At 38.7% G+C, this 14913-nt stretch overlaps 1 protein-coding gene across 2 annotated transcripts in view; it reads left to right on the top strand.

Annotated features, from left to right (window-relative positions):
* Positions 1 to 1696: 1696 nt before the first annotated feature.
* ephb1 (EPH receptor B1) overlaps positions 1697 to 14913 on the top strand; it is a 207052-nt gene continuing 193835 nt past the window's right edge. For both annotated transcript variants that reach the window (XR_016090951.1, XM_088913568.1), the window contains exon 1: positions 1697 to 1920. Coding sequence is in view for 1 of the 2 variants with exons in the window: in XM_088913568.1 (XP_088769694.1) it covers positions 1863 to 1920 (58 nt within the window). In the remaining variant the exon portion in view is untranslated. The remainder of the gene's footprint in view (positions 1921 to 14913) is intronic.

The raw sequence follows: 14913 nt of genomic DNA, 5'->3' as shown, positions 1-14913 counted from the left end.
CTTATGATCAACTGCAACACTTTCCCGGTTGTGTATTAAGTGCAAAACCTGAGAAACTGTCACAACAGTTAGACGTTTCTAAAAATATTGCAAATACTGTACAGTGTGTATTGTTAATAAATAACAGTCAGAACTATAACTTTGCTTTTTTAACTTCAAAGATGATATTGGTTCATAGAAAAATAAAATGAGAGAGAAAGCAGGTAAGGTTATGAGGAAAATCTTGACTTATTCACTGTAACGGGTGAAGAAGACAGGGACTGAGTGAAGGAACAGAAGACTGAAATGTACTGTACTATACTGAAGTCATACTCTCAGTTAGTTATTGGGGCAAAACGTTATTTACAATGCAAATAAACACTCCTGAAATGGGGTGGCATCGTGGCGCAGTGGATGTACTGTATGAGCCATTGGAAGGGATCTTATTGAAGATTTGACTATGACGTTACAGGCTGCAGTTTGCTTGGTATGTGGACTTGTCACTGGCAGTGTACACCTGCCTGCCCTTAAGGTCTACAATTAGGCTCCAAAGACATGAATTTTTAACTGATAACATGCTCTATTTACATGATGGAAATGCTTATATAAATTAGATACAATTAATCCTAAACCTTTTTAATGCACTTGATTTAAAGAAATAATGGCTTCCTGATGCGTCAGTTCTATTTACAATATTTACCGACAGAATCGGTCCCTTGATATTTACTGTAGTATTAATCGCAGGTTTGAGATGATCAGATTAATTCGTGAATCTGACCTAGAACGTCTTTTTCTGTTACGAATTGTAATATTAAAATAAATGTACGTGTGAATATAATAAATCGCGAGTTATTTTTCCTGTGCAAATAAATAGAATTCTTCAACTGAAGTTCGGGCGGGATGACAAACAAGCCACTTTCGTCTCGTCTGTTCAAAATCATAATAATTTCCATACGACATTTCTCGTTATCTACTGTCTATAATGAACTGTACGCATGCTTCTCTTCCCTTTCTACCCCATCCGTACCTTTGTAACTCCTTCTTCGTTAACTCCTCACTCACTGTGCACGGGGGTCATAGCCTCCTTGGCCTTCAGGCCAGCCGAGAGGGTTAAGCCAAATATCACTCTAAATCCTCGATAAACATCCTCAGACGTATTTAATTCTTTGTATCATTGTTCCTCTAATAGTCCACATTCCATCAGATTGTACAGTAGTACAGCTGATGAGGAAAAACTCGCTTTTTTTCATACTTCAAATATGAATTAAGCACCACAGAACTGAACCGGTATCACATCTTTACTCGGATCGTTGGTCTGTATATAAAATACAGATTGAATAACCCAAATGCAGTGTTAGACAAAGGATAACAGTGCTAACGTGGTTCTCTTTTCCTTGTTGATGGTGTGACACCGTTATTGTAAACTATGAATTATTTTTTAGACTAATCGGACTCAAAAAGGCCAGAAAAGGTGAAATATATATAAACTGCCACTAGTCGGTGCTATATCACTTTCTCAGACATCAGCTCATATAGGCCAGTGAAAAGTTTTTGTTGAGACCAACAATGCTGTTGGGAGGAGGCGCTCATTGCTTATTGGTTCGGGATCTGCAATTTTATTTCTGCGATTGGCCAGAAGGTGTTAAGGGGGGGAGGCAGTGGGGTCTCTCCGAACCCCCTCTTCCACCCCCCCGCCCCCCATCTCAGCGTCCAAAGCAGCTTCTCGCATACTACTTACTACGGCTTGAAATGTGACTCAAAATATACATTACTGAAGGGTGCGAGATACAAACTGGAATACCGTTTTGTGACAACTGAAGGATTGTGTGCGCGCTCGCCTCTTGCTAATAATAATACAAGAAGTAGGGGAGAATAACTTTGCCATGACAGTGGATTTGATTGCGATTTTCTGTTTAATCACTACGGTTTCTGCAGTGGAAGGTAAATTAATGGGATTGTCTCTGTGTTTTTGAATGCTGTGTGCGCTCTCCGGTTTTCAGGGAATACTGTGAATACGGTGGTTTCTCAGTGGCACAACTATTGGAGTTTTGGCATTGGAAAAATAAACATGGATGCAAGTACTTGTGCATATAGTTTTGTGTCTTTTCCAAAACTGTCAGTTCTGGTGGAGCGTCTCACAGTTGTAGTACAGCTGCCTTTTTGTAAACCCGATGCTGCTAAAACTGCAATGCAGTGTAGCCCAGAACCAGGAGTCAGGATTGAGCTGCCAGCCTGGATACCGTGGATGCCTTGCTGCTAAATTAGGTTACCTTGCTCCAGCTTTCCTCTAACGTTAGACAGTGTGACTCGCACTGCTCTTAATATAAATGTCGCTGGACTACTTTTGCTGAGCCTAAGTGGTGATGGAGCAAGTAATACATCATCCAGTGATTAAAAAAAAAACTATTTTTGCAGTATTCAGGTCTTATGAAGTACAGAGACACGGAAAGTCTGTGTGGTAACATTTTACCATATACTGATTTTATGAAGGAGGGCGTCTCACATGACTAGTCGCTGTACGAGGACACTGTTCTCACTGATACTAGAACAAAATCGGCAAAACTGAATATTGTGGTGTCCAAGAGTCGTAGCCTTTCCAGAATTGTGCTGGTCCTAGGTAACCTTTATTCTGCCTAATGAACACTAACTTCCTAACTGTATCTTAAATGCCAGTAGTTCTAAACTTCTAAACTTAATTTTTCTGCTAAGCAATGTTCAACAGGTACCTTCTTAGACACGAAATTGTCGTTTTCAGTCATATGTACAAAAGGTACTTCAGTTCTTCTTGAAAGCAGTTGTCATTCTCACATTAAAAGTAATTATTTTATGCATTCAGAATTTAGTGATTATTATCTCGTCTCCGGTCTAAAAATAAAATAGCTGTAGACACGTTTGACTGTATTACAATGAAAATAGAATTAGGACTGGTGCATTGACAGTTCTTGCATATTCTGATTGATAACTCGTTGATGCTTCACTCAACGCACTGTAATAAGCGTAGATTTTCGAGTTTCTCTTAAACATTTCAGGACAAAAGCTACCAATCTAGCACTCTAGTACTGTATGTTGCAGCACTGTTTCGGATTGTTACGGTAAGTTTCTTGGCTAGTTTTCACGGGAAGACCTTCCGTGCATCACATTAATAGGTCAAACACAAAAGACGCATTCCTCAGCAGCAGAAATCATTCTGGGGGGAGGTGAATCCCCAGGGAGCAGACTGTACGTATGTCCGTGCTGAAATTTGTAATATCCATGTAACCTTCTGTTGAATACAGATGGGGAGGAGGTGTAGCAAAAGCTCTATTCATCTCAGAGAGCGCGTTATAGCCGCGTGTTCAAATTCTTATACTTAACAGAATAAATTGAATACTAAATGGACGATCGATCGACTTAGTATGGTCAGCACTTACGATGCTCAATAATTAAAGAATCGATCAGCATTAATCACTGATGGTTATGAAGCACTTTCTCTTTTTAATTTCTATACGTTAAGTTTTGATTCTTCTAAACACACTTGGATCTTAGATACTAGAGAGCAGAAAGCGTCTTAAATTGAGTTTTATACTGTACTGTATATTCAGTTTCTGGAGCTGTTTCTTACTGATTTCTTACGCGTTACTCTTTACTCTTGACCTATTTATGATGGAAATTATTACCGTGAGCATCAAAATGACTGAATATTTATTGGTAAGAAACGAAGACCTTTACTTTTTAAACTCATTTTCTTTTTTTCTTTCCAATACATATAATTTGAAGTACACCTCATTCAGAAAACCATGCTAGTTATGTATCCGTTAAAACGCGAAACATATTTCTGAATTTATTGGATTTATTGGACCTTTTTGGGGTGCAGTGAACAGCGCCTAAATTTTGTTTATGTATTTTGCTGTTGCTGTCTTTCTATTGCTTGACGAATGCCCATTCCACGTTTAATACTTTAAAAATATTTCTGTTTAGACTTCCATCTTCATTAATGTCATTACCATCTCATTCTATATCGTGTAATTGCTGCCTTTTGTATATACCAATAAAGAGCGAACTGAGATCATATCCACTTGCTATTTCATGCTTTCCGACCCCAAAGTAAAAAACTGAAGGAATTGCACTATTTTAGGTTTCAGTCTCTTACTCTGGTAGAAGAATGGCAATAATTCAGTTGGGCACTTATTGAATTTCACATACTGCATTTTGAGATTTTGCAGCACTCAATTAACAAGATGCCGCCTGGAAAGAATTTTAACGTACTGTATTAGTGAACAGCTTTTATTTAACTTATTTAAATCTAAACGATTAAGCCTATGTGCACACTTATATCACGACATCCAAAGCGATTTTAAAAAGCTCAAAGGCGTTTGTATGGTACTGAATTTTAAGTGCCTTGAATATTATGGTAAATCGCATAGAAGTGGCTTTCAAAACCAAGCAGTAGTAGCCTCTACCGGTATGTCTCGTCCTCAGATAGGGTCTGCCTGAAGTAATATAAATGCATTAATACATTATCTTTCAGGGCTTCGCAATGTAATAATTTTTTTTAAGTTTTCTATTGTTGTGCCAGATTGTTAAACAATGTTTCCGACATGTTTGGTATTACGACATGTTGGTGAGATTTGGTTGAGCTAAAGGAAAAGTTTGTTGTACTAGATTAAATAGAAGACATTAAAGAGTTTTTGTTTTCAATGTTTTTTTTCTTTTTTTATATGCTGCAGTATATATACAGTATATATAGTTTTCCAGGCCAAAGCCATCAACGCCTATTACGCTATGTTTAATTACGAGGGCTGGTGAGAAAAGCCCTAATACTGTACAGTAAGTCCCCCGAAGGTGCTGTCTTGAGCCTTTCTGGCTTGTTCTTTTTTATCTCCAGTAGCTCCAGGTTCCTCGGATTTTCAGAGAAAAAAAAAACGTTTCGCTCAACATTAAAAAAAACTCCAAAGATTCTCGCTTTGGTCTCTGGCATGGATAGAATTGACGTTGTAATACAACTTCAAAGTACACTAACTTGTTTTAAGTTCCAAGAATTTGCTTATGTTCCTGTCTGCAGCAGGTTAGAATGATAATATTTTTGCCCATGTGGTGCAATGTATTCCAGTTTCAACATGCTGTTACAAACTGTGAGGAATTGGAGTTCATGCCTTGCATATAGTACACAATAGTAAAAAGTAATTATCTTTTTTTCCAACAATAAATACGCATTGTTCTGTTATCTGGAACCTGTGGCACTGCATTCATGCCAGTCAGACAGGTAACACGAATAAAGGCCTATAAGCTCCCTCAGTGCCTATAAGCTACAGATACTCAGTTTTCTTTAAAACCATACAGCCATCAACAGTAGTGGATCACACCGTAAATAATTGCTAGCAATTCAGTGTGCTGCTGCTTCTCCCTTGAACTGACAGGCTGTGCTGTATTCAATGGGCCGTGATGTACACTGGTGTTAAGCTTCCATACACTTCAGCAGATGAAGGCCCCTGCAAAGGGCTCTCTACTTGCCATACAGATGGTAATCATGTCAGGCAGACTGTTTCCATCTGTTACTGGGACAGAGTGGGACAGATCCGTTTCAGCCTGCTCTCTGGGCGTATGTTACAGCACCATTGGGTATAACCTGATGAGGCAATCCCAGGTGAGGAACTGCATGCTCTTCAGTGTTTGCTCAGATGAGGCTCACCTGTTCAGATTATTGCATGCATTGCACGTCACTGGCTCTTTTCTTCAAGGCTAATACTTAAACACGCTATCACTTGATTGGCACTCAGAAAAGTTTTATTTGTACCGTGCTTTAAAAATCTGTGTGTTTATACATTGAATCATCCAGTGCTTAGTGAACTACACAGACCCCCAAAGGCAGACCTAAAATGCTGTAACAAGGTGCCATGTTAATTATTATCTGCTCATTGTGTAAAATGCATAATATTTTTTTCTGTCCATTTTATTCCTTGTTTCTGCTATGTCAGACTATTATCTCTCAATGTATTATTACTTAAGAACTATTTACCAAATGTTTGCAAAGTTTTGTCCATTAATGTAAAAGTGCTTTTTCAAATCTTTCCGGAAATGTCTCACATGGCACGTATGTCAGGTTTGCTTGTCCCACTGGAGCTCGCTTTGATATAGGGGTGTCTGCTCCCTCCCAGTGGGTAGACAGAACTGAGGCAGAAGCTGCTTCTTTCCTTTTATCAGCTGCTAAGCTGGCAGAGATCAGTATCTTAGCCTGTGTGATCCTAGACCTCTCTTTCAGGTGTTAATGAACAATGATTAATTTATCACTGCAGCTGAGGCTTCTTAATAGGGAGAATCTTGAATAATGAGATGCATTCTGTGGAACCAATTTGTTTCTCTTCCTTTGAATCCAGAATGGCTTCAGCTACAGGCGTTTTGAATGAGGCTTTACATTCATTACCACAGTAAATTCTGTGACCGGGACTGGCTTGAACTTTTCTTAATCTTTATGGTAGTTAGGGGACTCTTTTTGTTCTTAGGACATTTACAGCTTCTTGTTGGTCTTATATAGGGATGTACAGTATACCCTACCATTTGTCAAGAAACACAGCTGAATCATTATGTTCTTTTGATTTTGCAGATATTATAAGAAAATGAGTCCTACAACTTAGAATGATAGGTGGATTTCTACTTTGGAATATTTTTAATATTTAGAAAATGTGTCTCATATTATGGTCCTTGCCAATCTTAATAAGAATAGCTATTCTATGTTTTGAACTGTTCTAGTTGACAGAAAGGATCCTTATATGGCAGTTCTTAAGGGGTAAAATTGTCTGGAATGGATATAAAAACCACAATGGATTCAAAGGAATTTTGTGAGATTAGATTTACCCTAGGTTTGAATAGAATTTATTTCAAAATGGATCTGTAACCAATGTGCTGTACTTAATATTTTTCATTTTGGAATTACTGGTATTTCCTGTATTCTGTGTGCATGTACAAAGCACAAGAGGGAGAAAATTAACTGACCATTTAAATGCAGTGATATAGGAAGCTTTCTTATCAAGCTGTTTGATGCTTTGTATTAGTTTCCTCTTGTTTTAAATGGTACAGTAGCTCTTTTGTTAGGTTTCTTGTAATACATACTAATTACTAAGATTTTAACTTCATGTAGGTGTCTGGTGACTACAGGAATGTTTGGACAGTTTGCTGCCCTGCAAAGATGTAATTACATGATCCAAAGTTTGCATTCATTTGGGATTTTGTGACACTCCTTGTATAACCATTTACTGTAATCTCTCTCACAGGGTCTCTGGACAATAAAATTGAAATGGCAGGCTTATCGATCAGCTCATAGTAGCAAGCCTTTTGGCTTTGCTTTAGGGTTATTGCTGACCAGGTCTCTAATTGCTGGCGTTGTCTACCTTTCAAATCATTCCTTAACGAACTGGGTGATTAACAAATTAAAATGGGTCATGTTTTAAAAAAAATAAATATTTTACAGCTCTAAGGCTCTGTGAACTTCCCCTCCCTCTCTCTTTTTCTGTCGGCCAGCCTGGCTCAGACTACTCTTTTAAAATATAATGTTTTTACCTGGGCATGAAACAAGCCTTTCCAAAGCCCCACGCTGACAGTGCAAGGAGCAAACAGAGAGTATTGATCAAATAAACACGGTTACCATTAGAAAAAGTGTTCCAGATCCTTCTCTTGCACTCTGTCCTTCACTTGTCTTAGCCAAAATTGTACTCCCTCTTTCTTCTACTTCACTGCTTTTTGTCCACCATTCTCAGCCACCCCCCTCAACCTCTCCATCTCTCTTTCCCTCTCCTTCTCCCTGATTAATGTGCCTTAAACCAAAACAATCAGCCCCAGGCAATTTAATGGGCAGAGATTGCCGCCAGAAGAGCTTCAGTTGTACAGCATGTCCCTGTTGATACATCCCTGTCTCTTAATTCATCTTTCTATTCCAGGCGTCTAGCAAGCAGGCCAATCTAGGTTTAATTGGTTCCAGGGCAAATAGAAATAAGTGATGTTGCTGTAAGTGCAGAGAATTACGATTGCTGTTGTGAATAATGATCTGGCAATGGAGGAAACGGCACACATTTTTAATGACATGCAAATTTCTTTTCTCCTTCTCTCTTTAGCTTGTTTGATTTCTTTTCCTTTTGTTGTTGAATAAAACAACCTACAGCAGTCCTCATTCCAACACATCTGTTCTATCTCTGGCACTAATGTAGCCTAATCAGAGTTGTTTATTTGATCAAAGAGTGCCATTTCTTATGTTTGCACCATCTTTCTGAACTGACCTGCTCTGGAACTGTATATACAGTATATGAGATATCAATCGCAGCAGTGTAGGAAGGGATAAATGTGCTTATACTGTTAAGAAACACACAAGTTGGACAGCTGAAAGGTGTTACAGTAGGTACTTTAAAACTGGGACAATTGAAGTTGTGGTGATAGAATTAATCATCTCTGTTCACCTACAGAGCAAAATGTATATGGTAGGGGTACTCATTCATACCAGTTCTTGTTAACCTTTTGTAACACATCTGGGCCCCCCAATAAACAAGCCTTATCGGTATATCATGCTACGCAGGTGTTACCAAAGCTTTATGCGAATAGAACAGTATTATGGAATATTTGCAGCTTGCATGATATGATTGCAATCTGGAAAAGAAAACTCAGAGATACAATAATAACCCATACTGTGTTTTACTTTGTATCCTAAAGGACATCAAAGCACTTTACATACTTTACATAGAAGAGGGTGATCGCTTCATCTGCCGAGGTGCAGCAGTCACTTGGGTGGTGTCCATCAGGAATTATGAGCCTGCAGCCTCACGACAGTGCAGATCGGATGGAGAAGTGCAACATTATTTCACCAATTGATTTAAAGGGGAAATTTAGTTCAGATGGGCCGAGGATGCAGATCCAAATTTTAGCCTGGACACCAGGCATAATACTCCTAGGTACAGTGCCATAGGAGCTTTGATGACTACATTGGCAGGACTTGTGGTTATATACCTCATTCAAAAGACAGGACCTACTACAGCACAGTATCCCCATTGACCTTATTGGAAATTCGTGTTCAGGGGGAAGAATGCTGCCTACTAGTGCACCAATAGCACTTGAATCAGCTCGCTGGTTTTCCTTGGAGTGTGTTTGAACCTTCTCTTCATTTATTATTGGAAAAATATACCTACAGTAAAAGCCTTATGTGTGGATGCATTCTCAGAATGGCATGAAGTAACAGCTATTGCTAGAGAAGATATCGTGTTTAAGTGCATATATTTTCTTATTGTTTAATATTTTCACCATATAATGGCTATATAACATGATAATTATATACAGTAATTTAATGTTTATGTAATGAAAATAAAATCTAAATTGCAAAAAAGAAATAATCCTCTGTAGTGACAAAGCTCTGTTTTTCAAAATTGGCAGTTGAAATTGCTTCATTATTTAAAAAAATGGACACTTAGACCCAGGATGTTATATTATGATGTGTGTTGTGTTCCTTTTTTAAATTATAATGGAAAATTACCAGGCATGGAATGTTTATGCAATGCCGAGGCAAAATCTCAGGCACATTGTTGCTTCTGTATTGCAAGCAAGGCCCAGGCAGGTTGAGTTCAATGTAAAAGGAATAAAAGTAAAGGCCTTAATTAAAGCCGACAAGACCATTTGGTGAGAGGCAGGATTTAACCTCTGCCGCTGAAGTTTTTCCCAGAAATGCATGCAAGTTTATATGGTACACCTCAGATTTCAGGTAAATAGTGCCATAATTCTGCTTTGACTTTCACACAGCAACAGCATTATTGCTTATTGCAGTCATGGTTGTCAGCAGTGAAGGCAATCTGGTGGAGTTACAGATGGAAACGCTCAGCTGAGATTTATTTTTAATTTTTCTGCCGTGATCTGGCACGAATGTAATTTGTGACCACTTAAAAGTATTACAGATAACCCTGCCCAGTTTTATTTCAGCAATAATTTAACTTTGAACTATTTATTTCCCCCTTTGTTCTTTTTAATACCATCAAATGCATTATAATCTATTTACAAAAGGTATATTGTCATATTGATTTGATTACAGAAGATTTGCTACAGGGCTCTTTACTAACTCATCTGGTTAACGTTATTAAAATAAGCCTTACTGTAAAGGTTAATAATGGTGTGGTATGCCCTTGTAAATCAGATTTCTAACTTTAAGGAAAACGTCAAGGTTAAATTCTGCACTTTAAATTAATAAGTAAAAACATAATCACATTCCCTTTAGTGTCTTTAATTAAAATTACCCTGAGGATATACAATCCCATTTTTATTGTAGAATTTTGTTTATGCTACAAATCTGAGAGCCTTTTTTCTGTCTTGGTGCCAGCTGAATTGAAATGTCTTTTACAGACACTGCAGCCTATATGCCTGGGCCTGACTTTTCTTTGTATAAGTGTTTTATTATATCAGAGATGGACTCAATTGCATGTATTAGCTTATAATAGATGCATTATGCTGCACACTGTGTGGCCATGCAGGCTGTTTTAACACTCTATTGAGTCGTGACTGTCTACATCTCACTGCCTCGTTGCTGGCAGTTTATCATGCCGATCAAGGAGATGAAGTTCATCATTTGCTGTCCTTTAAGCATTCTCCCCATTTCACTGCTTTTTATGCCATAAATATTTACCGGCCATCTTGAACCATGTCACTGCTTTTGGTTTTGATATTTCCATGTCTGATTTGAACTATGACTATGACTATGGCTTGAGAGCTTTTGCCAAGAGACATTCCTGTGTGTGTTCCCTTGACAAAAAAGAACACATGGACAGTGGGAGATGAGAGCCCAGAAGGGAATATAGACAAATCTGCGTATGGTGTGTACATTGTAAGCACCCATGATTTCTGAGTCTAACCCAGGAGTAAATGGTCATTTTCTGTGAAGAGTGCTGATTTATCAACATCTACAGTATGGTGTCTGTGGGGAAAATCAAAGCCACAAAAACTTTTGCAGAGTCCGTGCAATTTAATCCTTAACTGCAACTTGAGAACAGGACTAAAAGAAAGACTTAATATTGGTTATGCCTTCAGTGGACTTCCTTTTTATTAGATCCTTTTTTGACTTGTTTTATAGGTTACAGGAAGGCCTTATCCAGTTATAGTGTCTTTAATTCCATTAGGAAACTCTGATCCCCATACGTCATTTGCAAAAGGATGGCTCAAAGATGAATCATGGCACACAAAAAGCCAGCTTTAGCCTCAGATTTAACTCTGGCAACGCTAACTCTGTTGTTGCTTTCCTTTTCCAAGGAATTTTCATCTTCCTCTGTATGGTGGGCAGACCCGTTGTTATTCTGGTCCAGTACAGTCTGCATAGCGGAAGGAATCCTACATAGAGGTTTGATTATCAAAAAGACAGGCATCAAAATTAGTTATGATATGCAGACAAAAAAGCTCTGTTCAAAGTTTTGGCACACTTTTCTCTCTTTTGTGTTTTTATGGTCAGTAGTAAAAAAGAAAAGGAAAGGAGCATCAGAAAAATGGAGGAACTACTTTGCTGTCTTAGCCTGGTTTAAACATGCAGTGGTAAGAAACTTCACAGGTTTCATAGCGAAATGCAGTGCGACTTCTAAAATGCTTGTTTGCCTGGTACTTTGGAAGGCATTATAGCCTTTCCTGGTATATTGATAGGCCTCTTTTTCTGAGAGTGTGATTAATCAGTGCAAAAGGCGCGGGGAGAAGCACAGGGCAGAGCCTTGTAATGAGGAGCGTGGGAGTGCAAGTGCACCACTGACATGATACCTTGAGCTGCAATAAAAGAGGACGCTTGGCGGCGGCAGCTTGTGAAAGGAGCCTCATTATTTCCCAATTACTGCTCCCGAAAGGGGAGCGGGGAGGCGAACTTGAAGCGCTGCGCTGCGACGAATGGGTTGCGTTCAGACGTTTGATGCACATTCATTCGTGAGGGGGAAGATGGCGAGTAATAGCTGGGGCTGGGTTTGCTGCCTAGGTGCTGAGAAGTTCTAGGCATTTTACAAGACGCTAGAGAAAGCGTTGATGAAAAAAGGAGATGTTAATTCAATTACAGTTTTATAGTACAGCGTAAAGCCTTTCGCCATAAGTAGTGTTCCAGAGCATTTCATAAAATCCTCTCCTGCAAACTGCTGGAGTTACTTATTCTATTGTACTTTTTCCAGAACCTTGCTGGTATTTTCTTTTGCTGTCTTTTAGAATGCGCTGCTCCGTAGTGGCTGAAAGAATGCAGGAGGGCTAACACTGACAGCTACATGTCTTCCTCCATGAAGCAGTTATTGTACATATTACTGTAAAGCTATCATCCTAGCAAGCAAGTCGCTTCCAGAGGCTGGGAGTATGATCCAGCCTCTCTGCACTCAGTCCACAGTCATTCTATTGGGGATGGACCCTGGTTTCTGGAGAGGGCTGAGAGGCATTTAAGCTGAGTCTTTTGCCTTTTCGTACCATTTCATCAGCACTATATGGTATAAATGGTACAAAACCAATCTCCATGTGAAAGCAAGGAGTTTACCGATAACAGCGATTATGAAGTCAGGACAGTGGGTGTAGAGTCTTTCTCTTGGGGTTTCATCTCTATAGCTTTATCTGATAACATATTTCAGTAATAGAAATTATGGGCCTTGCTTTTCCATAAGGCCCCAGTGTTTAATAATGTAAGCAATTGAACTAGGAATCTCAACGTTTTTTGAGAAGTAAGACATTTTAATTAAAAATAGGACTGGCCTCCTTTTGCTTCTCAGCATGTGGTGGAGGAATCGGTTGACTTTTTTTTTTTAATAGCACACAGAAGAAAGGCCTGATTTTTTTTCCTTTTTTTTAAGTAGCTGAAATATGAATCCGTTTCAATATTTACACAGGGGAAGTAGGGGCAACGAGCCTTGCCAAGAAAGAAAAATCAGTTGGATTTGACGGAAGAAGGCAACAAAGACCTTCATTTATTATTCTTTCCAGGAAGTCAGTTGTGGGGCCCTGACATAATGATTTAATTTTCCTCTTCGGCTCCTAGCTCTGGGTTGTGGGGCTTTGGCAAATGAGTGGAGGCACTCTGAAAGCAAGAATGAGTGAAAAACAAATATTGAGATGTGTAATGGGCAAAACATTCACAAGTAAGGAACAGTTGAATGTTTTTAGATACTTTATAGATGCCTGATCAAATAATCAGCAGCTTGATGGTGATTTGCAATGCCATTTGCTTAACATTATTAAAGAAGGCCTTTTTCGAGAGCTCCACACCTTGATTTACCCAAACAGAGAATCACATTTTTAAATAATTTGATAGCATAGTAAATAGTAAAACTGCATAATGGTTTCAGACTTTTTGTGAGTGGTAACCGTTTCTCCTCTTTTGGTAACAAGGCCAAGCAACGTTGCATTTCACCACTTGTACTGAATTTCATCATGCTTTGGGTTTAATTCTAATGTACTTTTGGAAATGTCTTTCCAGTGCTTAGAAACGATCAGAATGAAAAAAAGGCAGTGAAATTTAACAGTTGACAATGCACAATATTTTGTTCATACCTCATCAAATGCATACAGACCCAGCATTTTAGTGACCACTGTACACCATCAAAATATGTGCTAGTCATACTGTTACTATAGTCTTCAGGACAATAAATACCATTCAGTATGTGCTGATCCTGCACAATATAATTACTGTAGTAACTACTGTTAGGCTTACAGTAGGCAAAATTCTCAATTAAATTTATTTTTGGAATATATATGCTACTTAAAATACATTTACTATTATGTCACGTGAGCTGATATTAGTGCTTTTAGTTGTACTGTATATCAGGAGGGGAAGTGTGATCTCTACTTAGAAAGCTGAGGTAAAAGGTGGGTGGTAAAAAAAAAATATTGCGCATTAAAACTCTTTATTTACCGAGCCTGAGAGAAATGACTTGTGTGTCACATTCTAAAGATTGTGTTCAGGAGATTAATTCCACTTGTTGATTTTATTTTTACATGATGTTAAATGCAATGTAAACCATGTTGATTGCAATTACCAGAGTCATCTCTCAGCCTTTTTGGCTTTTGACCTGGGCATGTTTTCTTACTGCAGCGGGGTTGTTTCACCTTGCAGTCTGCCATTAAAAAGAATTGATTGGAGGTGGTACTAAAGGAAAAGAAAACAAGCAAAGGAATGTGGAGAGAGAGAGAGAGAGAGCTCTAATGACCTTGCTTTGCGCATATTGTGAATCCTGCTGGATTTTTCAGCTCTGCTGTCCAGCACAAGATCTTGGTGAAAAGAAAGTATTTTCAAGTAATTGAGTATTGATTTTAAACAGTGGGGGTAATAAAAAAGTGAAGCCAGCTCCCTTGTAATTACTGGGTAATATTGGCTGTCGCACGGCTATGCGATTGAGCATGAGGTGAAGGAAAGGGGCGATATTGTGCCCAGCAGCCACAGGCATGGCTGCCTGGTTTGGAGAGATAAAGAGGTGCTCGCTGAAACCCAACCTGGCACACAGGTTGCGGAGCATTTAGCTGGTCCAATAATCCTCCCCACCAGCAGCCTTGTTGGAACTGCATACATTAAAAGTGTCTCACGGCACTTCCATTCTTTGATGTGATTAACAAAAAGAAAATAAAAGAAATCAGTATGTATGCATTCTCAGGCTTGAGGTTTCTCTGATCATTGCATCACAGAGTAGCGTAAGATGAATTTTCATTGTAATACAGTATATGTAAGTAATACAGTATATGTAAGTGAACATTGTCCCCCAATTACATATACTGTATTACAATTGAAATTCTGATTTACCATAAAATCCTAGATGAATGTTAATCTGCTAATTCTTAAATAGAAGTAGGAAAAACTATAGGTTGAACTTCAGTCTCGCTGGCCATACAAAGTGCTGCTCCCAGGGAATCTGTACACTGAATTTTGACACAACAGAAAAGGAGGCCATTCTGTGATCCCCGGCATCTTCACTATTGTTCTGTGCGGGTTTTAGAGCAGGTTGA

The sequence above is a fragment of the Atractosteus spatula genome, chromosome 4, assembly GCF_055471065.1.
Source record: "Atractosteus spatula isolate fAtrSpa1 chromosome 4, fAtrSpa1.hap1, whole genome shotgun sequence".
NCBI classification, from domain to species: domain Eukaryota; kingdom Metazoa; phylum Chordata; class Actinopteri; order Semionotiformes; family Lepisosteidae; genus Atractosteus; species Atractosteus spatula.
Note: the sequence above shows the minus strand (reverse complement) of the source record. Positions and strands in the feature narration are given on the sequence as shown.